The 27,973-nt window shown below is 41.0% G+C and overlaps 1 protein-coding gene across 1 annotated transcript; it reads right to left on the bottom strand.

Moving 5' to 3' along the window:
- On the bottom strand, window positions 1-27,973 carry PTGR1 (prostaglandin reductase 1). The gene is made up of 10 exons (XM_004458504.5): window positions 27,797-27,973; window positions 26,585-26,700; window positions 23,909-23,954; window positions 22,903-22,959; window positions 17,800-17,967; window positions 14,696-14,813; window positions 10,097-10,252; window positions 7,527-7,635; window positions 3,348-3,466; window positions 1-257 (listed from the first exon to the last, which is right to left on the bottom strand). The coding sequence occupies exons 2-10, from the start codon at window positions 26,688-26,690 to the stop codon at window positions 147-149; spliced, it is 990 nt and encodes a 329-aa protein (XP_004458561.1). The 5' UTR covers window positions 26,691-26,700; window positions 27,797-27,973; the 3' UTR covers window positions 1-146.

The raw sequence follows: 27,973 nt of genomic DNA, 5'->3' as shown, positions 1-27,973 counted from the left end.
TTATACGTAAATGCCTTTTATTAGGTAAATCAAGCTCATTACAGTTGCTATTTCTTAGATGATTAAGACAGTATACACTTTCACTAAATGGTAGAAAACACAAATGAAGTAATGAAATGATCTCTAGATTCTCTGTGTCATTCTTCTTACGCTTTCACTACTGTTTTCCCCACATTATCTCCTTTCAGCATTCCCATAAATGCAGCTGGCATGTTTTCAAATCCTTCAATGATGTATTCACGGTACTGGATTTTACCCTGTATTAAAACAACAAGAAATATGAGGTTGATTTCATATTCCAAATGATATACTCTTCCCATTTTAGCAACACACATTTATCAGGTACACATCATGGGAGACTGGAAATAGAAGACAGAGGCCCTGTCCTCCATGAACTTACAGTCGATTTGGGGGCAAGATACTCATACACAGTGTAGGTAACAGATTACAAAGTACAAATAAGACGGATTTAACAATAGGCATCAGATCACAGTGTCGAAAGGAGAAATGTTACAAGGCAATGATGAAGTAATTTCTAAGTAAGTTGTATAGAGAAGTGTAGTAAAGTAATGATTTCAGAAGAGGTGGAAGTAAGAGAAAGGAACACCCTTCCTGGGTTTCAGTCCCTTCAGGAGCCCAGTGATGTTGCATCGTTACCTCTGTTTGACAGCTGAAAAGGCAGGGCTTGTCCAGGAAATACAGACACCATGGCAGTCTAATAAGTTGTCTCCCCTTCAAACCAAGATTCTTTCATTATGTGTTTAACATTCATTTAAGAGCATGGAAGGGAAGGGTTTGTGTCAATGAGGAAAGATTTTGTCTTTCTGCTCTATGGCACAGTCTACTAAGTGAGACCAATTTATATTAAAAAAAATTTAAGGGGTCTTATATAGAAACTTGAGTTATCTGATACCATGTTTTCTTAATTTACTTCAGTGCTGTTTTATCTTTAAAACATCTTTATCGACTTATAGAAGAAATTGTTTGCCTGAGGTCACTCAACTAGTGAGTAGGGAACTCTTGGCTAGGAAGCCCCAGCTCATTCCTGTTCTTGAAAAAGTAAAAAACCCACGAAGGGTGGGAACCTAAAATCCAGCTTAAAGGTTAAAATAGAGGATGAATACAAATGTGAGATGTTAATAATAGAGGGAATTAGGGCAAAGAGTACAGGGCACATGAGAACCTTCTGGGGAAACGGACTTGGCCCAGTGGTTAGGGTGTCCATCTACCACATGGGAGGTCCGCGGTTCAAACCCCGGGCCTCCTTGACCCATGTGGACCTGGCCCATGCGCAGTGCTGATGCGCGCAAGGAGCGCCCTGCCACACGGGTGTCCCCTGTGTAGGGGAGCCCCATGTGCAAGGAGTGCACTCCATAAGGAGAGCCGCCCAGCGCGAAAGAAAGTGCAGCCTGCCCAAGAATGGCGCCACACACACGAAGAGCTGACACAACAAGATGGCGCAACAAAAAGAAATACAGATTCCTGGTGCCACTGATAAGGAAAGAAGCCATCACAGAAGAACACACAGCAAATGGACACAGAGAGCAGACAACTGGGGGAGGGGGTGGAGGGAAGGGGAGAGAAATAAATAAAAAATAAATAAACCTTAAAAAAAAAAAGTTGCCTCAGGAAGCAGATGTGGTTCAAGCAGTTGGGCACCTGCCTATCACATAGGAGGTTCCAGGTTCAGTTCCTGATGCCTCCGAAAGAAGACGAGCATGGCAGTGAGCTGATGTGACAGGCTGGCGTGGCAAGCTGATGCAACAAGATGATGCAATGAAGAGACACAATGAGAGACACAATAAGCAGAGAGCAGAGGTGGCTCAAGTGATTAGGTGCCTTCTTCCCACATGGGAGGTCCTGGGTTTGGTTCCTGGTGCCTCCTGAAGAGAAGACAAGCACACAATGAACAGACACAGAGAGAAGACAGCGAGACAATGTGGGGAGGGGGCGGAGAGGGTGGAAGGGGAGATAAATAAAAAAATCTTAAAAAAAAAAAAAAGTTGCCTGATTCAGAAGGGTGAAGGGCTGGGCAGAGTGAGCAAGGGGGTGATTACTGAGAAATTAAGTGAGAGATAATACAGCCAGAGCATGGAGAGCCTTGTATATTATTAGAGGCATTTTGGCTTTACTTTGCAGATTTTTAAGCGTAAGAATGACAGAATCTGATCTATGTTTTAGAAGCTCACTCTGGCTGCTGCGTTGGGACTTGTCTAAAGGGGTACAAATGTGGAGCAGGGAGACCAGATAGAGGCCACACAGGATGGTGGCCTGGACCAAGGTCATGGCAGTGGAGGTGGGAGAAGATTCTGTACATGTTTTAAAGGTAGAACCACCAGAATTTCCTGACAGATTAGATGTGGGGTATGAGAGAAAGAGAGTGACTGAAGACAATTGCAGGGTCTTTTGTCTGAGCAACGAAAAGGGTAGAATGGCCATGAACTGAGATGGCGAGGTGTGCACATGGTGCAGTTTGGCAGAAAAGATCAAAACGTATTTAGCTTTCAGCACATGGAGTGTGAAATGTGCATTACACATCTAAATGCAGCTCTTAGCAAGCTATAGAGTTCAGGCAAAAGGTGCATGCCCAGGGAGCCTCAGCTTATTGATGGCATTGAAAGCCATGATGCAGGTGAGCTAAGTAAAGGGATGGAGTGTAGACAGAGAAGAAGAGGCCCAAAGACCACACCCAAGGTTACTTCAGCATCCACAGGGAGAGAAGGAAAGAGGCCAGCAAAGGAGTCTGAGAAGGAGCAATCAGCACAGTAGAAGCACTGTGTCCTGGAGAGAAAGGGAAGAACGTGTAACAGAGAGGGACTGACCACTCCTGACACATACTGCCTACAGCCAAGTGAGGCTGAGACTTGGCCATTGGATTTCACATCTAAGGGACATGAAGACTTGGACAAACGCATTGCAGTGGAATGGCAGCAGGACAAACAAGCCTGCTAAGTGGGCTCAAGAAAGACTGGAAGGAGTAAATACAGACAGTGAGTATAGACAGATTTCCCAGGAATTTTATTATTAAAAAGGGGAGCAGAGAAATATTTAACAATTTTTAAAGATAAACAAAGAAAAAACAAAGAAAAGGGGGGAGCAGAGAAATAGACCCGCCCATGGAAGAGAAATGAAGTCTCAAGGGAGTTTTTTGTTGTTCTTGTTGCTGTTTTTCCTTTTTAAGCTGAGAGAAATAAGAATGTTTATATTCTAAAGGCAGTGATCCAATAGGCAGGGGGACACTGATGATGGTGGTAGATGGCCAGAGACTGTGGAATGGTAGCCCTGGGTGGCAAAAGAGAACGGGGATCTGGTACACAATTGGAGGGGTTGGCCCTGGAACCTCTTACCTCCATGACCCACTTCAGCAAGTCTTTCAGAGCCTTCTGGCGGACATCTCCTTGCCAGCGGTTGACAACAAACCCTTCCATTCGGAGTTCCTGAAAGATGACAGTCACTGGGCATGGGCCTGTGAAAAAGAAGGCACATTTGGGCAACAGGGTCCAGGGAGGTGGATATGGTGAAAACACAGGCACTGCAAGTCACCATCCGTGTCCTCCCGGTGCTTCCCCCTTCCATTTCCTCCACCCCTTTCTGATCCGTGCAGCTGCTGGGGAGTCAACATGCACTCTGTGGAAAGAAGAATGACCCCACAAAGATGTCCATGTCCTAAGAACCTGTGCATGTGTCACCTTATAGGGCAAAAGGAACCTTGTAGATGGTTAAGTTAAGGACTTTGAGATGGGGAGATTGTCCTGATTTTTCAAGTGGACCCAATGTAATCTTGAGGGTCCTTAGAAGGGAAGGAGGGTCAGAGTCAGAGGAGATGTGATGATGGAAGCAGAGGTCTGAGAGCTAGAGAAATGGAAAGAGGAAGAGAGAGGGAGAACCAGGAAGAGAAGGGGAAAGGGGAAGAGAGGGGAAGAAGAAGAGAGGGGGGATATTTGAAGATGCTGACTTTGAAGATGGAAGAGGCCACAGGTCAAGGAATGCAGGCAGCCTCTAGAAACGAGAGAAGGCAAGGAGAGAGATTCTCTTCTAGAACCTCCAGAAGGAACGCAGCCCTTCTGACCCACTAGACTTTTGATCTCCAGGACTATAAGATAATAAATTTGTAATTTTAAGCTACCTAAGTTGTGGTAATTTTTTATAGCAGCTGTAGGAAATTAATATATGCTTCTGCACAGTCCAGGCAGCCAGGGAATGTTTGTCCCTCCCCTGCCAGAAGTAAAACTTCTCAAACAGTTCCATGGAAGAGAAAGGGGCACAGAAAATAATATATGAAAAACTTTCTGCACAACTGAAGAGCGAATACTCTGATATTCCCAATATTGAGTATGTTCTTCCCTATGGCTTAATGCAGTCAGTCTATAGCATGAACTGTTTCCTTCTCTTCTGTTCTCAGAGGAGTCCACCCATGCCTACGAGCAGTAAGAAGGAATAGATTGGGAGTGGATGTAGCTCAGTGGTTGAGCTTCTGCTTCCCACGTATGAGGTCCTGGGTTCAATCCCCATTACCACCAAAAAAAAAGGAATAGATCAGAAGGCTCAGCAACTCCCACACATGTCCTTGCCCTCCACCATTTCAGGATATCAAGAATTAGCCTGAACAATGGGTCTCAAACTTTAGCATGTATTAGAATCAGTTGGAGGCTTGTGAAAATAGATTGCTGGGCCCCTCTCTCAATTTCTGATTCAGTGATCTGGAGTAGAGCCCTAAAATTCTACTTTTAAGAATTCCTAGGAGATGCTGCTACTGCTGATCCTACAACCACATTTTGGGAACCTCCAGTGTAGCAAAAGCACAAGGATACTATCTATCACTCTGTAGCCTATAAAGAAGATGCTACCCTTCTGTGTGAGAGAAGGTTGTATTTGTGGCCTGGTTTATTTTCCCAAGGAGCCCAAGTGGCCAGAAACTCAGGGAATGACACTTGAGCATAGTCTTACAAGTTCCAGGGAGTTAGGCAAAGATACCTGGGGGATACTGGAGCCAGAAATGCCAAGGTAAGTGGGAGGTTCTATCCCCAGAATCATTCGTAACTGGCATCATCCAAGCCTAAAGTTCCCTCTCACTACTTTGAAAAAGTAACATTAGCAGTCAGAAAATGGAGCTCTGTCCTGAACCTAAAGAAATGGATGTATGCCCAGAAAAAATGAATGAGGCATGAGAGTGACACAAGAGAGTGAGATAGCCAAATGCTAGACTGGTCTTGCAGAAAGGGTGCTTCTTCAGAACACCCACACAAACCATCTTTCTTCATGGGTTAAGGATTGGCATCCACATTTCATCATCTTGGGAGAGAATAAAATAATGATTCTGGGCTTGTTGATTTCTTTATTGAAGACAAAAAAGCAAAGGTGGCATTAAAATTGGGGAAAACATTTATCTGCCTCTGAGCTATCCTAACAGAGAAATATGTTAGAATTTCTGCAGATCAGAGCCAGGACAGAGTCCCATCTGGTTAAAATGTAATGGATGAAGAATAGCCAGAAATAGCAGCTATGGACAGCAGGGAACATGGAGAGATTGAGAGGTGAGGAATTTTCTTGTTTTTTGTTCATTATTATTATTGAAATAATGAAAATGTTTTAATAAAGATTAAAGTGATGAATGCACAACTATGTGATTACACCAAATACCACTAATTGTACATTTTGGATAAATTGTATGCTTTATTAATATGCATTAATAAAACTGATTTGTTTGTTTTTAAATGGAATGGACAAGGTCAGCTGACCTGTCACAGACCTACCTCAGCAGTGGAACCTCCATAGACTAATTGCTAAAAAGACTACATTAACTTTCTATATCCAAAATAATCGACTATACGTAATTGGACTGTAGTTAAGAAAATGCATTTTGGAGCTTTGCTCAGTTGGCAGGCAGATAATTTACCCCCTGAGTCTAGCTTAGCATCAGTTAGAAAATATAGGAAAAATAAGTCCTAACAATAGGACTGCCAAGTGAAACTGGAGTTTCCCTCCTAGAGACGGTGGTGCCTTTGGTTTCTTTCAGCCCAAAAGGGACCTGCCAGTTGCTCTTCCTCAGCCCCTTCCATCTTAGCCCTCTTTGCACCTGTCTAGTATAGCTGTGGTATCATTAACTAGCAGGGCCGGAAGGTTTCTTTCCCATGAGTCAAAGTCCATTATAGAATGAGTAACTGATTTATTTATGGTTGTTTAGATCCTGACTATATCCGGAAAATTCCTTTTTGTTCATATTTTTTTGAACCACAGGCAAATCTGAAATCTCACCAACAGCACAGAATTGTAGCAGACAAGGACTTTGTATGAGTTCAGATCTATGTTTGCACTGGGTCTGTCCCTCATAGGAGTTAAAATGTCTCTGGTCTTATCTGGCCATTAATCTCGCCATCCAAAAAATGAGAGGCCTGTACAACATCTTTCAGAGGACTGGGATTAATGAATGGGCTCTCTAATCAATATTGCCTTTGAGACTTTGTGCTTGTGGAGTGGGAGAAGAGGGCAGTCTTAGCATAAGAGAGTGGAGAAGTGGGGTATAGAGGGCATGGGATGAGCAGAGAAGAGCCAAGTATCCACTGAAACAAAACAAAACAAAACAAAAAGGACAATCAAGGAACAGAGGGGAAATGCATGTTCCTTTCTCTTTTGGAAATCATTGGCTCAGTGAGGCCAGGATGCCCTGATTCTCTAAAAAGTCCTGCCCAAGATTATTTGAAGGACATGGCAGCATGCCCTTTGCTTCCCCCACATCAAGTCACCCTCTACCCATTCTCACACACCAGTAACACCAAAATACCCTGAAGAAACTAATATTCTACCAACCAAACAAAGGTGTTCTGTTTCTAAATCAAACCATGCTGTCTTTTTGCAACTTTCAAGGAAACAATAGTTAAGAAATGAAAACTGTTTACATCACAATACATTTTCCTGGGAAGCAGACTTGGCCCAGTGGTTAGGGCGTCCGTCTACCACATGGGAGGTCCGCGGTTTAAACCCCGGGCCTCCTTGACCCGTGAGGAGCTGGTCCATGCGCAGTGCTGATGCGCGCAAGGAGTGCCCTGCCACGCAGAGGTGTCCCCTGCGTAGGGGAGCCCCACGCGCAAGGAGTGCACCCGTAAGGAGAGCCGCCCAGCACGAAAGAAAGTGCAGCCTGCCCAGGAATGGCGCCACCCACATTTCCCCTGCCGCTGAGGACAACAGAGGCAGACAAAGAAACAAGATGCAGCAAATAGACACAGAGAACAGACAACCGGGGGAGGGGGGGATTAAATAAATAAACAAATCTTAAAAAAAAAAAAAACCAATACATTTTCCTTCCATTTTTTTGGACCCTGTTATTTCCTTATACCAGACCCTAAAATAAACGGACTTAGCACAAAATTATATATCTAGTTATTTTGATGTTAATTCTATTTCATCATATTACATAAAGAATATCCAGAAATATTTCTAATATTTTGATTGTTACTGGTTTATCTCATATCTGTGAATCTCCTTGTTCATTCTTCCTACATCTGTGATCCTGTGTATGAGGTTGTTACCTGGGGGAGGTGGGCGAGTACTGTTATACTGAGAGATGGCCCCACATACAGCAATTCTTCCAAATTTGTTCATCTGGGAGATAACAGTGTTTGAAAACTCTCCACCTACCTAAATGGGCATGAAGTAAAATAAGCAAGAAAAACAAGAAAAAAACACAAAATCTAAGCATTAGAAGATTCAGGAGGATCGTTATTTCAAAATACCTGTTTTAATAGCAACAAAACTGAATTAGCATGATAGTGGAGAAAACTGCAGTTAAAAAAGGCATTAGAAACTGGGGATTTCCATTTTACTCTAAAAACATATCTTATTTAACTTACAAATTTTACTTTATTATATTCTGATCAGTCCAATAATTTCATTGCTGTATAATCTGACAGTACAAAAAATACTCAAAAGCATTCAAAGTATAATCTAAAAGTACAAAAAATACTCAAAAGGCATCACAATTTCAAAACTTACAACAAAACTAAATTAATCAAGACAGTGTCAGGATAGAAATACAGATTTATGGAACAGATTTGGGAATCTATAGAGATAAAGCCTTACATTTATGATCAATTAACTTTATATTTTTTAGTAAGTAAGGTAGCCACAATTTATTGAGTACCTACTATTTCTAGGCATTGTGTAGACTGTTTTATGTGTATTACCATAACAATAGTGTGGGGTTCTGATTATATAGGGGGACTGATTTTCTAAAATTTTATTTGGTAAGATGTCCATAACATAAAATTTGCCATTTTAACCATTTTTAAGTGTACAATTTACTTTATTCAATGTTGTACAACCATTATCATTATGTATTTCCACAATTTTTCATCACCCTACACAGAAACTCTATACCCACTAACATTATCTCCCTGTTACGCTCTCCCTCCAGCCCCTGGTAACCTCGAATCTACTTTCTGTATCTGAATTTGGCTATTCTAGATATTTCATATAAGCAGAATCATACCATATTTGTCCCTTTGTATCTGGCTTATTTCATTCAGCACAATATTTTCAAGGTTCACCCATGCTATAGTATGTATCACAACTTGATTCCTTAATATGGCTGAATAATATTCCTTTATATTTATATACTATATTTTATTTATCCATTCTTCTTTTGGTAGACTCTTGGGTTGTTTCTTTTAATATCTTTTGACTATTGTAAATAATGCTGCTATAACCATTGGTTCATATTATCTAAGTCTCTGTTTTCAGTTCTTTTGGGTCTATAGTTTGAAGTAGACTTGTTGAGTTATATGGTAATTCTGTGTTTAACCTTTTGAAGAACTGCCAAGCTGTTTTCTGCAGTGGCTATACCATTTTACATTCCTACCAACATTGTACAAGGATTCCAGTTTCTCCAAATCCTCACCAACACTTGTTATTTTCTATTTGTTTATTTGTGTAACAATAGCCATCCCAGTGGGTGTGCATCAGTTGATTTTTGACAAGGACACCAAGACAATTCAGGGGGAAAAGAGTCTTTTCAGCAAATGGTGCTGAACAAATGGATATCCATATGCAAAAAAAAAAAAAAAAAAAAAAAGTAGTTGAAACCCTTCCTTATACTATACACAAGAATTAACTCAAAATGGATCAAATATCTCAATGTAAGAGCTAAAACTTTAAAACTTGGAATAAAACATAGAAGTAAATCTTCATGTTCTTGTGTAAGGCAAAGGCTTCTTAAACATGACACCAAAAGCACAAGCAACACACAGAAAAATAGATTAATTGTACTTCATCAAAATTAAAAACTTTTTTTGCCTCAAAGACAGAAAGAAACGGATGTTGGTGAGGGTATGGAGAAACTGAAATCCTCATTCAATGCTATTGGGCATATAAAATGATACAGACACCTTGGAAAAAGTCTGGCAGCTCCTCAAATGGTTAAACATATAGTTTCTTTAATACTAATCCAGCAAATCCACTCTTAGGTGTATTTCCAAGAGAAGTGAAAACACATGGCTACACAAAAACTTGTGCACAAGTGTTCATAGCAGCATTATTCATGATAGCCAAAAAGTGGGAAAAACTCAAATATCCATCAACTAAGAAATGATAAACAAAATGTGTTATATCCATTCTGTGGAATACTATTTGATCATACAAAGGAATGAAGTATGATCAAATACAAATGATGCATGTGAAAACATGGATGAACCTTGAAAACATGTAATAAAAGAGTGTGGTCACAAAACCACATATTGTATGAATTCATTTATATGAAATAGTCCAGAATAGGCAGATCTATAAAGACAGAAAGCCAATTAGTGTTTGCCAAGGGCTTGGAAGAGAGGAAATGGGGAGTGACTACTAAAGGGCACAGCATTTCTTTTTGGCACCCCAAAATATGTGGTGATGTTTGTACAATTCTATGATTACACTAAAAACCATTGAGTTGCATTATTTTAAATGAGTAAATTTTATAGTATGTGAATTATATCTCAATTAAGCTGTTTTAAAAAAGACATATATATATTCTTCATGTTTTTTTTAGGTGGAAACTCCAGATGTATATTCCTTTGTATAGCGCTTCATTAATAAATCAATATTAAGTCCAGTTTGTACTTACGTTATCAAAATAACAATCATAACCATTAGGAGAGGCTTTTTTCAGAGTTTCTCCCAAAGACTCCACTGTCTTATAATTAAAGGCAACATCAAATCCAAGCTTTTTAATGTAGGCAACCTTTTCATCAGACCCTGCAGCTCCAACCACTTTGCAGCCCTAAAAGGAAGGAAAATGGAAAGTAAGTCCCAGGAATGGACCGACCCTACCTTCCTCGCCTATTATGGTCGGCTTCCCCAAGAACACTCTCCTAGGTGTTAATCCACTGTAATGGCCCAACTTAGGTGAACCAGCCTACGACCCAACCAAAACTTCAGCTTGCCTCTGACCACCACAGATTCTTACTATGTTTATTTGGTTTACAGTCTGATTCAACCTGCTGATTTGCTAACCTATCTGTTTGACTTCTTTGGTTCTTTATTTTGGGGCTTCTCTCCCCCTGCAAATGACTTGCATGCTATCTCTTGGTGCAGAGGTTCCTTAGAGCATTATTTTGGCTCAGCTCCAGGACTCCCGTATCTATGAAATGCTATTATTGACAGCTCTCCCAGTAACTACCCCTCATTCTTTGATGTAGCCCAAAGCACTGAACTACATGTTGGTTAATCACAGAGGAACTGGAGGACACTGAAAAGCACTTTTAGGATGAAACTAGAAGGCATACCAGTATGTAGGAATTAGCTCTTCAGAAAGCTTTCTTGCATTCTGAATATATTCCTGAAGATCAGCATCAGAGTCATGGTACATTCTGAATTGGGGAAGGACCTCTATGTTCAGACATGTAGCTCTGTACAAAACTCTATATACTTTTTCCATTCATTCATAATCCCAGAAAAAACTATTTTGCAAGAGCTGCATTCTTGGTCCTTTTCTGTTCTAACCCTATATACTCTCTTAGAGAGGATCTCTTTTATTCTTATGACCTCATTGCGTCCTTCATGCAGATGATTCCCTCTTCTATGAACTCCAGGCCATGCCTCCCTCCTGAGCGCCAATCCAATACTGCAAACAACCTAAAAGGTGTCTTCACTTGAATGGTTGTAGGTACCTCATAATCAATGTGCCCAAAACTGAATGTATTTTTTCCTTGCTCCTTACTTGTTGTTCCTCTTCTAATCTCTATTGTAGTGAATGATACCACAAGTCATCCATTTCTCCACACCTGAAATATGTGGGTCCGAGGAGATGCTTTCCTTTCCCTTACTACCCACATTCAATCAACACCAGGTTTTATTTATTCTTTCTTACCATATATCCTTAAAATCTAGTTCTGACTTCCTATCTTCATTGTCACAGCATCAAAATTTTCTTTGGAATTACTATAAAGGCCTTCAAACTGGTCTTCTTGCCTCTGGTATTGTATGCCTATGGCTGACTCTCCTTAGAAGGCCAAAGTGACTTTTCTAAAATGTATTATGGATCATGTCACTTTTTCAAGGATTGAGTACTAACTCCTTAACATGACAGTCTCCAGTTGAGAGATTCTATTGGGAAGAGTAGATATTTTAAAGTATGTGTTCATACAGTTTCAAGTTTCTCAGTGAGAGTCAAAACTGCATTAATTAAACAAGTGCAGATTAGCATGGAAATGGAGCAATCCCGGAATAAGATAATCCTTAGCTATGAAAGACCTAATCACTGAACTAAAACATAGTAGACACAGCAAAACTGGAGTTGCAGAAAACTGATTAAGTCAGCTGGAAGACGAATTCAAGAAAGCCCAGGGAAGCAAAGTTGGCTCAACGGATAGGGTGTCCACCTACTGCATGGGAGATCCAAGGTTCAAACCCAGGGCCTCCTGACCCGTGTGATGAGCTGGCCCACATGCAGTGCTGATGAGCGCGACTAGTACCCTGCCACGCAGGGGTGTCCCCTGCATATGGGAACCCCACGCACAAGGAATGCGCCCCGGAAGGGGAGCTGCCCAGCATGAAAAAAGTGCCGCCTGCCCAGGAATGGCGCCGCACACACAGAGAGCTGACACAGAAAGATGATGCAACAAAACGCGACAGTGTGCCAAGACAAGAATTCAAGTGAACACAGAAGAGCACACAGCGAATGGACACAGAGAGCAGATAACGGGGGTGGGGAGGGCGGGGAAGGGGAAAGAAATAAAATAAAATTAAAAAATCTAAAAAAAAAAGAAAGCCCAGAACTCAGAAAGGAAAAAAAGGGTGTAAATTATGAAAGCAAAGATAAACTACAAAGAAAATAGTTGCAGGAAAAAGAGAATGCACATACACAGTTCCCAATGGAGGAACCAGAGTAGATAAAAAAGGAATAATTCAATAAATAGTAGACAAAAATTTTTTTCACCTGAAAAAAAGCTTTAGTCTTCAGATTATAATGGCTAACTGAGTTCCAGGCAGGATTAAACCAAAAAAAAAAAAAAAAAAAAAACAAATATAGTATTCAAAGAATAACAGGAAATTCTTACATACATCTAAAAGAAAAAAGCTAGTTACCTACAAAGTAAAGAGAATTAGATTGGCTTTGAACATCTCTTGCAAAATTAAATAGAAATTGAAAAATGAAACTATTTTACAGAATCCTGAGGTAAAAAGATTAGAATTTGGAATTTTATACTCAGCAAAATTAAAAGGAATTTTCAGATGTCATAACCTAAAAATGTTAATAATAATGTAGAATTTTAAGCTTAGATTACTGAACTACAGTTTAGGATGGGTGTGAAATAAGGGAGTATGAGGTTCAAATACATATTTTCAATTAAAAGGCATACACCAGCACGCTATAAACAACATTTAGATTCTACAAAATCAGAGGGAAAAGAACAAAAAAAAATAATACAGAGTGTGGTAGATTGAATTACGTACCCCAATTTGACATGATCATAATTTTAATTCGCATTCCTGTGGGTGTGACACCCGTTGTAAATAGGACTTCTTGAAGTTGTTATTTTTAGTTAAGGTGTGGCCCAGCTGAATGAGGATGGGTAATCTATATTAATGGAGGCCTATAAAGGGAATGAGGAAGCCACAAAAGAGAGGAAAGGATGTTGCCATGTTATAAGAAGCAGGGATTCAACCTAAAGAACCCCCAAAAGTGCTGGCAGCTAGCACCAGAGTACTGCAAAATTTTGTGACAAAGTCTTGCTGATATATTGATTTTGGATTTCCAGCTTTGAAACCACGTGCCAAAAACTTGCTATTGTTAAACTAACACATTGTGTGGTATTTGTGAAAGCATCTCAGGTAAAGGAAGGCACAGATTAACAATAATCAATAAACAGAAACAAAATAAATGGTATAAACAGGACCAAACATTCCAAATATTACAATTAATATGAATGATTTAAATTTACTTTTTAAAACACTGAGACTTTCAGAGAGGGTAGAAGGTAAAATGTAGCTATTTACTATTTACAAGAAATACATATAAAATGAACAGAAAGTTTGAATATAAAGGAATAGATTTAAGGACAAGTTCTATCAAATTTTTATAAGATTGACTCCTTATTGTTTAATAAAACATTTGAAATTAGAATATTAGAAATATTTCTAGTTCATTTTGCAAGTCTAGCATAACCAAAGCTAAACACTCTAAGTTCAGAACAAAAAAGAAAACTTTAAACCAAACATCTATGAATATAGATGCAAAAATTCTATTTAAAATGTTATCAAATCCAAAGGTATAAAAAATTTGCCATATCTGAAAGTTTAGCAAGTTTATTCCAGGAATGCTAGAATGGTTCAACATTGGAAAACTAATGGAATTCATTAATTGTAAGCTAACTTGACAAATACTGAAATGATGAAATGACATTTGATAAAATTCAATATCTATTCCTAATTATTTTCTTATTTAAATAAACTTTTCCTACAATCTCTATGGTAGTCTCATCTCTTATCTGTATTCCAAGTCCTCATTAACACTGGTAACAAGCCAGAATTCTTGGCTACTGGTAGTAACCATGTACTCATCTACAGTCTCCTGAATCCTGCATCCCAGCAAAGGATCAGCCACGCCAGATCAACTGAGATAGAACATTCCCACTTTATGACAACAAATCCTGATAATGTCTGAGCTGCCTCTGCCCTGTATTCCCACCATCATATCGGATCTCTGAGCATAGACACCTAACCTCATAGCCAACATTTCCTAGGAGTTAGTTCCCAAGTCATGGTCCCACTGCTCTGGGCTGACTACACATTTATTTCTAGTGAAAAAGATTTTGCCATGGGGTTAAGTGTGCTACAGCTCTTGTGACTGGATGATCCCAAGTCCCTCCTGCTATTGTTGGGGGCATTCATTAAAAAAAAAAAAAAAAAAAAAAAAAAGATTAAACTGTAGCAAGAGAATCTTCAATAAAATCTTTGAAAACCCACTGCCTACAAACTCATTACACTAGACAGAGACCATTCCTGACTTGATACTTGCAATGATACCAAATAACAATGGGCAGATCATCTTTGCTATAGCATTTCCCCCTTTCCCCCCATTTCTCAATCATTCCCAATCTCCAACTTCTAAACACAATCAAGACTAGACTGTAAACTCTGAGGCCAGGGAAGTTCACTGTTGCACTCTCAGGGCACACAATAGTCCTTGAATAAATGTGTCTTACTGGAAGAAGACACTTACCTTGAGCTTAGCTATCTGCCCCACAATAGAGCCCACCGCTCCTGCTGCTGCATTAACCATCACTGTTTCTCCACCCTTCACACCACAGATTTCAAGTAGGCCAAAGTATGCTGTTAGGCTGAAAGAAAAAAAGTTAAGGATATGTGGATAGACTAGTTTCATTCCCCTATATTTCATTTATTGAATTATCAGCAGCCCAGTGCCATGCACCCAGGTAAAAGACTGAACATAGAGAAATGAATATGACCAGCCACTATTGGCCCACCTCCTCCCTCTCTACCCCTAGATAGCAATAAAATGATATGAACCAGAAGGGAATGGACAGTTGGCTGGAAGGGGGCTACATCCTGTCCATTCCCAGGCTAAGCTCCCAGGGTGGAAAAAGATAGATCCTCCTGAAACTCTGAAAATCCAAAAAAAAGGGGGTTACCTTTCCCGGGTAGGTCTTAGGGAGATTGTAAGCCTTATGGGGAAACTCCCTATGTCATCATGGTGCCATGCCACCAACTAGATACAATGGCACAATGTACCTAGGCATGAGAGGGTCAGAGAGAGCCTGTTGTTTGGTATGGTAGAACTTGAAAGTTCCTTATATTACCCCAAGTGAGATGTTGGAGTTAGCTGGCAAGGAGAGAACTACTGGGCCTGCAAGAATGCAGTATGGAGAGGATGGATGGGGACTGGATGAAGGCAGCACTGTATCTTAGCGGATTACAAGCTTGAATGGGATGTGGTTGAGAGATGAAGGGGACAAATTTTACGTTGACAGGAGACGGTCATAAGACCAAGATAAATCAAAACCAAGAAGTTGTTGTCCCCTCTACTGTTGTGTTAGACCTTGGAGCTTTCCATCAACTCTAGGGGGAAGGGGGAATCCTGTGCTTTAAACCTAAATGATGTGAGAAATCACTGAATTTGCAGTTTTCTTTTATTGTACCAGCCAAAATAAGGGCTTGAAATAGAAATGAAGTTCAGCAATAAAGAAGTTTAAAGTTACATTTTTGCAGCCCCCCAAGCCTGAGCCAGTGAAATCCATGCCCATTATGGTGATTGTTAAGCCACTTTGAATATTTCAGACAAATCTATGTAGTTATTTCTGTATAAGATGGAAACTGCACATTGGCATAGCTTCAGCTTGCTCAACCTCTGGCTGTATTTGGAGCCCATAAGAATTGGGCACTGAAGGGAAGGCAGTGAGAGATAAAGGAAGCACTTTTTCTGAGGACCCATTATCTAATATTTCCATAACACAGTGTTTTTGTTTTTGTTTTTTAATGTTTTTTTGTTTTTGTTATTGTATTTATTTCTCTCCCCTCCCCCCCCACCCCCATTGTCTGCTCTCTTGTGTCATTTGCTGTGTGTTCTTCTGTGTCCACTTGCATTCTCGGTGGCACCAGGAATCTGTCTCTTTTCGTTGCATTATCTTGCTGTGTCAGCTCTCCATATGTGCGGCACCATTCCTGGGCAGGCTGTACTTTTTTGCACGGGGCGGCTCTCCTTGCGGGGTGCACTCCTTGTGTGTGGTGCTCCCCTATGCGGCAGACACCCCTGCGTGGCATGGCACTCCTTGCACGTGGCAGCACTGCACGTGGGCCAGCTCACCACACAGGCCAGGAGGCCCTGGGTTCGAACCCTGGACCTGCCATGTGGTAGGCAGATGCTCTATCAGTTGAGCCACATCCGCTTCCCTTAACACAGTATTTTTAAAAAGATGGAGGGAAAGCTCTCACTAATGTAAGGTATAGGGCAGGCAGGGAAGATGGAGAAGTGCTGTAGTGCTGTTTAGTGTCCACTAACTGAAGGTAAGAAGGTATCCAGCATCCTCTAATTTCATGATATCTCTTGGCAGTGGCAAGTCTGAAAAGACTAAGTGGAATATGAACTTGGGGTGAATGGGAGTGTTTTTCATTATTGGCTGATCTTTTTGGGGATATATATTTCCACTTCATTCTTTAGAAGTCCTTTCAAGTGTAAAAAAGAAGAGGGAGGGAAGATGGGAAGAAGGAAGGAAGAGAAAGATCACACAACTCAGAAACAGAAAGGAACTAAATGAATTCTGGGCTAGGAAAGTTTTGGAGACCCCAAAAGGCAAGGACCTTGGTTCTCCAAGGCACTAAAGGAAACTAGATGTCCAGCTGGGGACTAGAAAATGGGCACAGGATAAACTGACCAGGAGTCTTCCTGAGGGACAAGATCAAGACATGCTTGAGGGCAGCAGACTTGGCCCAGTGGTGAGGGCATCCGTCTACCACATGAGAGGTCTGAGGTTCAAACCCTGGGCCTCCTTGACCCATGTGGAGCTGGCCCATGCGCAGTGCTGATGCGTGCAAGGAGTGCTGTGCCACGCAGGGGTGTCCCCCAAGTAGGGGAGCCTCACATGCAAGGAGTGAGCCCCATAAGGAGAGCTGCCCAGCACAAAAGAAAGTGAAGCCCACCCAGGAATGGTGCCACACACACGGAGAGCTGACATAATATGATGCAACAAAAAGAAACACAGATTCCCGTGCCGCTGACAACAACAGAAGCGGACAAAGAGGACACAGCAAGTGGACACAGAAAACAGACAACGGGGTGGGGGGTGGGGGAAGGGGAGAGAAATAAACAAATCTTTAAAAAAAAAAAAAGAGATGCTTGAGTATTTGAAATCTGTACCAGCTGAGTGACTGAATAACTCAGATATATAATGGGAAAAGGTGAGGAACAAGAGACAGTTAAGAAAGGTCAAGATAGACTGAACCCTTTTTCCCTTCTTCATCTTAAGTGGAGGCAGGCATGAGTAAAGCTAAGAAAATTCCGGGGACAGGAGGAGCTGGTTCCTTTGTGTTACCATTTGCTCAAGAGGTATCATGCCCCATGTTGCATCTCATTGTCATTGTTTTCTCTTTGCTCCTGGAGCTCTCTGACCTGATTTTCCATTTTTCCTTCAGTTCCAAGGCCACCCCTAGTCCATCCTTTTTCCTTTCTTAGTCCTACCATCTGCTCTAATCAGCTCCTGAGACTCTAATGTCTCAAATCTCTTCATGTTGACCCAGTTCTGGACAAACCATTTTTAAAAATCAAAATGTCAAGTACTCAAACAAATGAAATGAATCCATGAAACTCACCCAGTCATGCCAATTGTCCCCAGAGCTAGAGACACTGGTATTGTGTCTGGCCAATCTGTAAGCAGCTTTTCCAGTCCTTTTCCATCAGAAATGGAGTGTGTTGTCCAGCCTGAAAAAGCTAGTACAACAGTTCCTTTTGGAAAGTCTGAGTTTTTACTTTCCACAACTCTGAAAAATAAAACACATTAAGACGTGTGAAACCTCTTTCCTTTCAAAGGAGTCAGGATGCTGTGTGTTGTGTTCACAAAAGGGCACTGAGGTCATTATTCCAGGATTGATGAATACTCTCCCACACCTCTCTCCATCTTAATTCTTAGCCATAGGCCTTTCCTCCTCCTTGGAAGAAACAGGGGCCATGAGAGGGGAACTCTCTCAACTGGTCCAGCATCCCCGTCTCATCCACTTCTCTTCTCTCTGAGTAACAGGAGACTGTCTTCTGACTCAAGGTGCCCTGGGCACCAGACACTTCTGTTCTTTAGGGGCCACTTTCCATCCCTTAGTCCTCTTCTTTCCTGAATCTTTCATGTTTTTCTCTCTATTATCCCTTTCCTTAAGCATTTAAATGTGCTCAATTCTACCATCTTATAACAGCACCCTCTTCCTACTTCCTTCCTCTCTCTGCTTTCTTTTACAGCCGAACTTCTTTACTTTTCTCATTTACTTGATTACCCACTGCAATCTGCCTTTGATTCCCACTAACTCCATTGTTTTTTTTTCCTATCAAGTTGCATCATCATCTTTTCAGTGCATCACTTCAGTGCCCCGCACAGGTCTGGGACACCTTTTTTCTTTTTATACCAGGAGGTTCCGGGGATTGAACCCAGGTCCTCTGTATAGTAAACAGGAGCTCAATTGCTTGAGCTACAGCTGCTTCCCTCCACTAAGGTTTTAATAATCTCCTAATTGCAAAATCCAGGGAGCATTCTTCAATCATTATTTGATCTTACCTTTCTACTTGTGGTGGTTTGAAGTTGAATATACCCCCAGAAAAGCATGTTCTTAAAGTTCATCCATTCCTGTAGGTGTAAACCCACAGAGAGAGGGAGAGGGGGAGAGGGAGAGGGAGAGGGGGACAGAGAGAGGGAGGGAGGGAGAGAGAGAGGGAGAGGGAGAGGGAGAGGGGGAGAGAGAGAGAGAGGCCATGGAAGCAAGAAGCTGAAAGCAACGAAACCCAGACAAGGAGGAAAACCAGCAGATGCCACCTTGTGCTTTGTCATGTGGCAGAGGAGCCAAGGATTGTCAGGGCTGGAATTCAGAAAGAAAGTATTACCTTGATGAGCCTTGATCTGGACATTTTTGCAGCCTCAAAACTGTAAGCTAATAAATTCCCACTGTGTTAACCAACCCATTTCATGGTATTTGCTGGAGCGGCCTAGCAAACTAAAACACTACACTATTCAACACTGTTGACCATGCAAAACTCTTCGCCCACTGATTTCCAGGATCCTGACTTCTCCCCACTTTTCACTTCCCCCTCTAAACTGCTCCATTTCTCTCTCATTTACTGATTCCCTTTCTTTTATCTTCTCCCACTCTTACCATTCTTCACTATCTTTCCCTAGATCATATGTTCTTTTCAGGGAATTTAAAACATAGAAAATAAAAATGTCATTCCTAAACCCACATTACAAAGATAACTACTATTCACATTTTGGTGTATTTTATGGTAATTTCAGGACTATATTTTTAAAAAACATTTATATGTATTTAGATAATTGAAATAATTTTGTACAGTTTTGTACCCTAGTTTTTCTCTTTTAGCATTATAATACTATTCTAAATAGCTTAGACTTTTTTCCATGTTGTAGGAATTCTTGAAAAACTCTAATGAATTTATTACTCCCCTATTATTATAATTACATTATTTCTGGTATTTTTCCTAATTTGAATTACAAGTCAATTAATATTCATAAATATGAATTTATTATTTTTAGGCACTAGCTCTATAAATGGAATTATTAGATAAAAGACTAGTAAAAAACTTGTAACTTACTGCATATTACCAAATTACTTTCTAGAAGGTTATATCAATTTCTGCTTCCATATCAATGTATGAGTGTATTATCTCATCATCTCCAAAACGGACTAATTTTTCACAAAATTTTTGCCAACTCAGCAAACACAAATACATATTCATTTCATTGATTACTAGCAAGAAATGTATAGTACCTATATAAAGAAATTGTTATTGGGATATAAGAGAAAATGAATAAATGGAGAGGCATACCTTGTGCTCAGAGAGTGTGGTAGGTTGAATTATGTACCCCAGGAAAATAAACAAACAAACATGTTCTTAATCTTAATTCATTCCTGTGGGTGTGAACGCACTGTAATAGGACTTTTTAAAGATGTTATTTTTAGTTAAGGTGTGTGTGACAGTTTGAGATTATTTATGAATCCCCAAAAGAGAAATATTATGTTTGTAAACTAATCTATTCCTCTGGGTATGATACTCTTTGACTGTATTAAATTGAGTGAGGGGCCTCTGGTTAAGTTTACTTGATAAAATCAATTTAGGGCTTCTGATTGGGCTATGTTAGTAAGGTGTAACTCAGGTTGGGCCCTACCCCTTTGCTGGGGTCTGATATAAACAGACACTCACCCAAGAGACAAGAGAAGACACACAGAGGGAAGAACATTGTCATTTTGATCCTACCATGTGACAGAAAGGAGAAGACTCAAACAGCTTAAGCCCGGAGAGAGATGGACCATTTGCCTGATAGCTTACAGCTGACCTTGGGAAGAGAGCCAAGACTGATATAAAAAAGCCCAGAGGAGCTGTCCATGTGCCAGCTGGGCCCTGAGCCTCCATGGAGTTGCAATACCTACTCTCCACTTCATTGACCTTACCCGGTAAAACTAACAAGGAAGTGAGGATGGACAACCACCACACCAAGGAACTGAGAGAGTCTATAACTGCAAGCAAGAGAGTCCCATTCATTAGCTGTGTGGGATCGAAGTCCCCTCTCAATTAGAGGTGGAGTGGAGTGGGCATCACCATCTAAGAATCCTCAGGATTGGGGAATAAAATATGGACTAGAGTGGACTTACTGGTATTCTACTATAGACTTATTGTGATTCTAGCAATGGCAGAAATTATATCATTGATGTGGAGACAGTGGCCACTGGAGGTGATGAAGTCAGGGAGAGGCCAAAAAAGGTGTAATATAGGGGCATTTTCGGGACATGAAATTGTCCTGAGTGACATTGCAACAACAGATACAGGCCATTATATATCCTACTATAACCTACAGGATTGAGTGGGAGAGAGTGTAAACTACAACCCATGCTTAGCGGTATTGCTCCAAAATGTGTCCATCAATCACAATGAATGTACCACACTGATGAAAGAAGCTGTTAATGCAGTGAAAAGTGGGAGGTGTGGGGGCAGGGCATATGGCAATCCCTTATATTTTTTTATGTAACATTTTATGTAATATAAGTATCTTTTAAAAATAAACCAAAAAAAATTTTTTTTTTTTAGGTAGCCCAGAGGGGAAGGCTGAAACCTGGCAGAGATTATCTGCCATTTTTCTTCAACATATGGCAGCTGACTTTGGTGAGAAAGTACTTCTTATGGTAGCTTGAGTTGGATTTTCCATGGCCTTGGGACTATAAGGTTTTACCCCAAAATAAATACCCTTTATAATAGATTTCTGGTACTTTGCATTGGCACCCCTTTGGCAGACTAATACAGTGTGCCCTAAATGAATGAATTTAGGCCTTGATTATCTTACTGAAGGCTTTAAGAAGAGAAAGTCATGATTATTGTAGACAAGAAGCTGGAATTCAAGGGAACCCAGAAGAGAAAGGAGAAGATAATACCATGTGACAGGAAGGCCAATGAACCCAAGGATTGCTGGCCAGTCAAAGCACTACCAACCCTGGGAGGAAGCAAGCCTTCTAGCCTCTGAAACTGTGAGCCAATAAATTCCTGTTGTTATGCCAAGACATTGTGTGGCATTTTGGTGTAGTAGCCAGTAAACTAGGACAGTTTTCAGTTCTGGAGAGTGGGATCCTGCTATGACAAATATCTAAAAATTTGGAAATGGCTTTGAAATTGGGTAATGAATAAAAGTTGGAAGAATTGTGAAGCACTTGCTTTGATGAGACTGTCAGAAATATGGACATTAAAGTCACCTCTGATAAGGTCTTAAAAGGAAATGATAACTTTTAAAACTAGGATTGGACACAGGAAAAAGATAAAGATAAATATCCAAATATTTGCAATACTAATATCCTGAACATATAAGAATCTTTTACAAAGCAATATAAAAGATGAAAAGCCTAATGATAGAGGGCAAAAGACATAAACAGATAATTCGCAAAAGAAAGTAATTACAAATTAAAAATGAACTTACAAAAAGAATCTCAACATCACTAATAATCAAAGGAATGGAATTTAATCTAAATGCAAATTAAACTGAAGTTCAACATAGTCACCTCTGATTGCCAAGTCTGGTGGCAGTGGGCATAGGAATGACATATACATACAGATACACACATGTTCCTTGCAGAATTATTTGTGGAAGGAAAAAATTAGAAACAATTATTTTCAATAGTAGATTAGTAAAATAATGCAATATAAAGAAGCTATTTGCAGTCATTAAAAAGTAGGTCATATATTTACATATTATCAACAAGATACCCATGACATATTAAGAAAAGCAATGTGCTGAAGGGTATATAATCCCTTTTAAAAAATATAAATATTAGTATGTGCACTCAACAACACTGAAATAATAAAGATTAACAACAGTCATTTATAAAGTTTCAGATGATGGAGATACTTTGTTTCCAAGAAATAAAGTTTTGTTTTATTTGAATTTTTACAATAATCATGAACTGAATGCACACCAGTTTAAAAAAAAATAATTAAAAATAAGGGTAGCAAAGTGAGGCTGAAATGATGACAAATTCACATCTTTCTCTCCCTCCTAATTAGTGAAGAAAAGGGCAGGATTTCCTAGTTTGCTTCCAAGATCAAACAGTGAGTGAACCCCGCAAGCTGAAGTAATTGTAGGAATGGACATAATCAGCGCCCAGCAGGAGAGTAAAGATGAGACCTGTTTTCTAAGCGCTGGGACAAATGGAAATTACTACCTGGCCACTTGCTCCCCCATCATGGTTTCACCCTCTTTCAGTTTTTTGGATGCCACTCTGAAAAAAAGAAAAAAAATCCATTCTTAATACATAAGAGCACGTGGGGAAAACTGCTTTGAGTTTAAATCCAAATAGAAAACTGCTGGGAAAGCGGGTGTGGACATGAAACCCAGATACACACGGGCATCACAATGGGCTGAGATGAGGGAGGAACTTGCTAGGGGCAGCTCTGCTCTGTGACCCCATAGAAGCACACTGATAGTGGGGTTTTTTTTCCTGTGAAATAAACTTGATGATCTTACCATCAGTCCAATTGTGGATGAGTTTCTACCAATGACTTTTAAAATATAGCCCAGGTACCACTGGTACTTATTATCTAAGATACTAGCCACAGAAAAGGGATGGTTGTTAACATTTTTAAACTGTATTTTTCACTTTACATTTGAATCTTTATTAATTAGCTATGAAAAAATTATTTAAAAGAATATTAGCTCTATTATTTACTTAGCCAAACAACTATTGAGGATTTAGCTGGCCCATGAAGGCTTTTATTTCCTCCTCTTCCTGAGCTGTTTGCTATTTGAGGGCACATGTATGAATTAAGTGCAGACTACCTAAATTAAAATACCTTTTAGATGGAAGGCAAGATAATCTGATTTTTAGCCTAGCATCTCCCTTCACCCAAATTATTTGCCACTAGTGAAATGGACAAATAGGAGCTTGGTTTCTTTTTTCTTTTAAATTTTCTGGGAGCAATTCTGGTGAATAATAAAAGGTAAATTGTGTACAGGAAACAGAGATAGACATAAAATAAAGGGACTGGGGCAATCCCTCTCTGAATATCTCAGACCCATGCCTGCAAAAGCTAAGCATTTATGAATCCCATCACTAACATACTGGGAAAAGCAGGAGGAAAAGTTTTGAATTGTTTGGATGATTTAAAACTTGAACTACTTCAAAATAAGATCCAACACAACAGAAGAACTTTTAGGAGACAAAATAGTACCTCATGTAAGGATCCACGGTGAGGAACAAAGCTTCCAGCAGGACCTCTACAAAATAAAACATTCCACAGCATCAGAAACTCAAGGCTTGATGCCCTCGTTGTTTGGGGACTTCTAAATAAACATAATCTTTCTGCTTCAGGGCTGGTCTCTCAGCTATGCTTTCCTTGAACAGACAAGAAGGGCTCTCATATGTGGTCCAGCCCAGCTCACCAGAATGATGATAATGATAATGATGATGATTTATCCAGCATTCATTCTATGCTTTATCTGGGTTATTTCATTTGATGTTCTCAACAACCCTATGAGATATTCAATTATTATTATTTTTTTAATATTTATTTATTTCTCCCCTTCCCCATGTCTGTCTTGCTGTCTGCTCATCTTCTTTTTTTTTTTTAGGAGGCACTGGGAATCAAACCCAGGACCTCCAGTGTGGTAGGCAGGAGCTCAGCTGCTTGAGCCCCATCTACTTCCTGAGATATTCAATTATTATTTCCATTTTATCAATGAAAAATTTAAGCTTAAGTTAAGTAACTTCCCCAAGGCCACATCTACAACATTATGCTATAATGCTCACATAAGATTTCATTACCAACCCCAGTTAGCATTAACAGAATATGCATTTTGCTGTTGTGGCTCTCAGGCACATATTCTCTGCAATTTGGAATCTGATTTCTAGCCATCACTATACAGATAGGGTGATACCTTTGCCATGTTACTTGATTACATCCTCTTTTCTCAAAACTTACCTACATTTAGACACCCCTTATAGTCTGCTCTACAAAGCTAATCTCCAAACATGTCATGGGGTGTGTTGCCATTTCTCTCCCTTAGAATTTTTTAGGTTGAATTCATAATTAGTACTATATTTGATAAATATATGTCCCAGAGACTTAAATCTTTGGTCTGTCCATGCCAGTTGAGTCCTGAATTTCAGCAGAGTTACAACACCTACTCTCCAGTTCATTGGGCTCAGCCAGCACAACTAACAAGGAGATGATAATGGACAACACCCATCACAAGGAACAGAGAGTGTCTGCAACTGCAAGTAAGATAGTTCCATCCATCTGCCCCATGGAATCTAAGCCCCCTCAATTAGAAGCAGAGTGGCCCTCTTGCCTTCTCCCTATCCTGGTGCTATCCCAGTGCTGGTCCATGTGCCTGTTCCTGCCTTCTGCACCCTGCTCTCGCTGTTTTTCCCCTACCATGGTCACTACACAAGTAAAACCTGGGCATTTATAATCTATAATGGGGAATTGTAGTCTGTGAATCAGCCTGCTTTATCAATCTTCAGTCCCTTCCTCTCTACCTAGGGCCCATGAGCTGTTATTTTCTCCCATTTCTCTTTTCTCCCTACCTCAATAAATTACTGGTCTAACTCAAAAAAAAAAAAAAAAAAAAAAAAAAGAAGCAGAGTGGGCATCACCATCTCAGAATCCTCATGATCGGGGAACGAACAATGGACTAAAGTAGACTTATTATTATTCTCTTACAGAGTAGTATTATTCTAGCAATGGAAGAACTTTTATCACTGATATAAAGGCAGTGGCCACCAGAGGTTCTGAGGGATGGGAGAGGGAAGAATAGGTATAATATGGGGACATTTTTGGGACACTGGATTTGTCCTGCAGGACATTGCAGTGATGGATACAGGCCATGGTGTATTTTGACATAAGTTATAAAATTGTGCAGGACAAAGTATAAACTATAATGTAAACTGTAGTGCATGGTCAGTAGCAGCGCTACTATGGGTGCATCAGCTGTAGCAAATGTACCACACTAGGTGAAAGATGGTGTTAATGTGGAAAAGTGTGGAAGGGAAAAAGAGTGGGGCATATGGGGAATTCCTTATATTTTTTATGAAACATTTTTGTAATCTAAAGCTTCTTTAAAAATTAAAAAAAAAATTAATTATTTTTAAAAGTATTCTTTAGGGTCTCTTCCCTTGCCCCAAGTGGATGGGAGGCTCCTCAGTGAAGGATAAGGATTTTCCCTCTTTGTCTGCTCATTGATATAGTCTGAGTTCTTTGCACAGGGCTGCTGGGTAGGGCTAAGCCCACCATCATCATCAGGCTCACCAGGACAGAGAGAATATTCTCTCTGATTACTGGTTACAGTCACGCAGAGTACTGCACCCAAGCATGGATTTCAGTTATCAAGGAAAGCAGAGGGACATGCAAGCTTCATACAGACAACTTAGAAAAGATCTCTATGGTGGACTGCAAAAAGGCCACAGGCCCCGACCCCCCCTCCCCATTCCTGTGCGCTGGCCTCTTTGCCACTCGTCTCTTTAAGAAGTCTATCATGTCACCCTTTGAACCTGGACTTGTCTAGGTGACTTAGTTGACCAGTGGGATATTAGCAAACATGACACCAATAGAGGCTTGAAAAGTGCTTGCACCACTGGAGCTTGATAACCCCTGCTTCAATAGATTCATGAGACCACTGTGAAAACAAGCTCAAACCAACCTGCTAAAAGATCACCTAGAGAAGTGAGGCATTCTTCTCAGCAGACTTGTGAGTGACCCTAGATCAGTCATTCAGCCCAAATGAGATCTACAGAGGAGCTAATAAACGATTGTTGTTTGAAGTCACTAAGTTTCGGGTCTTTCGTTACATTGCAAAGTCCAACTAATACAGTCTCTTCCAACTCTGAAATTGCGAGTATAACTTACCTCCATTCTTTAAGGGTGGGAGCTCAGTTGTCTTCAATTCAAAGTTACTACTAGTAGGGCTGCCTTCAAAGTGCTTCTTCAGCGTCCAGCTCTTAGCATGAACCATCGTGAAGCTTCTAGAATGCAGTGAACAAGTAGTCAGCCAGTCATTGCAGCGAAGCCCAACAGCAGGGTCCACCCATAATATGCCTCATCATTATCATTTAACATCAACCACCGTTATTTCGTATTAATATTTATTTTGCTTCTGGTGCTATGCTAAGTACTTCATATGCATCACCTAATTTTATTCTCATAACTGCCCTATAAGATAGGCATTGATATCATGGCCAGTGTACAGAGGAGGAAAGTAAAGCTTAAAGAAATTTCCAAGACAAGGAAAATTGAAAATGGTAGCAAAAATTCTCTCCAGCCACCCCTAGGGTTTCTTTGGGGACACGGAGGAGAGGGCTACAGGGCATGAAAATATGGTTTCTCGCCTCCCGTGAAGCAAATCCTAAGGAAAAAACCTTCAAATACAAAGAACTTTCAGATGGATAAAGTAACGCGTTCTCAGAACACCTGAAAACCACCTAGTGGCGCCACTGTCCTAAGGCTCCAAGGAGAAAATCAAGGATCTGTTTGGGTTTAAACTTTCCTGCACTTACCACCAGAAGCAGAACCCGGGCCGCGCCGTTCTGCTCTCACCCCCTCGCCCCGAGGGCGAGCAGCGCTTTGCCCTCTAGTGACTCAGCCGCAGAGCACCCCGCGGCGGCGGGCGATTTCCCTCGGCCCCGGGACCGCGCCGGGAGCGCGGCGCCTGCAGCCTGGGCGGGACGGTTCTGCGCTGCGGGAGGAGCCGGCGGAGCTGCAGCCCGCTGTTCCCTCAGGTCCCTCTTCCCCCAGAAGACATCCGCTGAGAATTCTGAACTCGCCCCGACCCCGCAAGCTCCCCTGGCAAGGGCTAGTCCGTAAAGGTGGGTCTCTCTGTCTCTCTGTCTCTCTCTCTCTGTCTGTCTGTCTCTCTCTCTCTCTCAGTCCCCGGCCTCTCCAAGCGCCTCGCAGGGCCTGAGGCACCGGACATCCAGCTTCCAAGTTTCCTCCCGGTGCAGGACGGAGCCGCAAAGACTATTCCAAGCAATGACAGAAAGCAACACCCAAACGCTCGGGAACAGGGAAGCCCCGAAGGGCAGGAGGAAAAGGGGGCGCGGAATAGGGGGCATGTCAACTTACCAGAGTCCGCGGCCACCTCGACGGAGAGAAGCGGCTGCGCGGGCTCTAGGGCGCGCCCCGCGCCGGGCTTTATGGATCCGCGGAGGGGGTGGGGCTCCCCCAGGGCAGAGCTCCAAGGAGGGCGGGAGCCGGGCCTGGAGAGGGTCAGCACCGGAAAACCAAGTTCCGGGAAAAGTC

The sequence above is a fragment of the Dasypus novemcinctus genome, chromosome 8 (assembly GCF_030445035.2).
Source record: "Dasypus novemcinctus isolate mDasNov1 chromosome 8, mDasNov1.1.hap2, whole genome shotgun sequence".
Taxonomy (NCBI): domain Eukaryota; kingdom Metazoa; phylum Chordata; class Mammalia; order Cingulata; family Dasypodidae; genus Dasypus; species Dasypus novemcinctus.
This window is presented reverse-complemented; position numbering and strand designations above follow the sequence as displayed.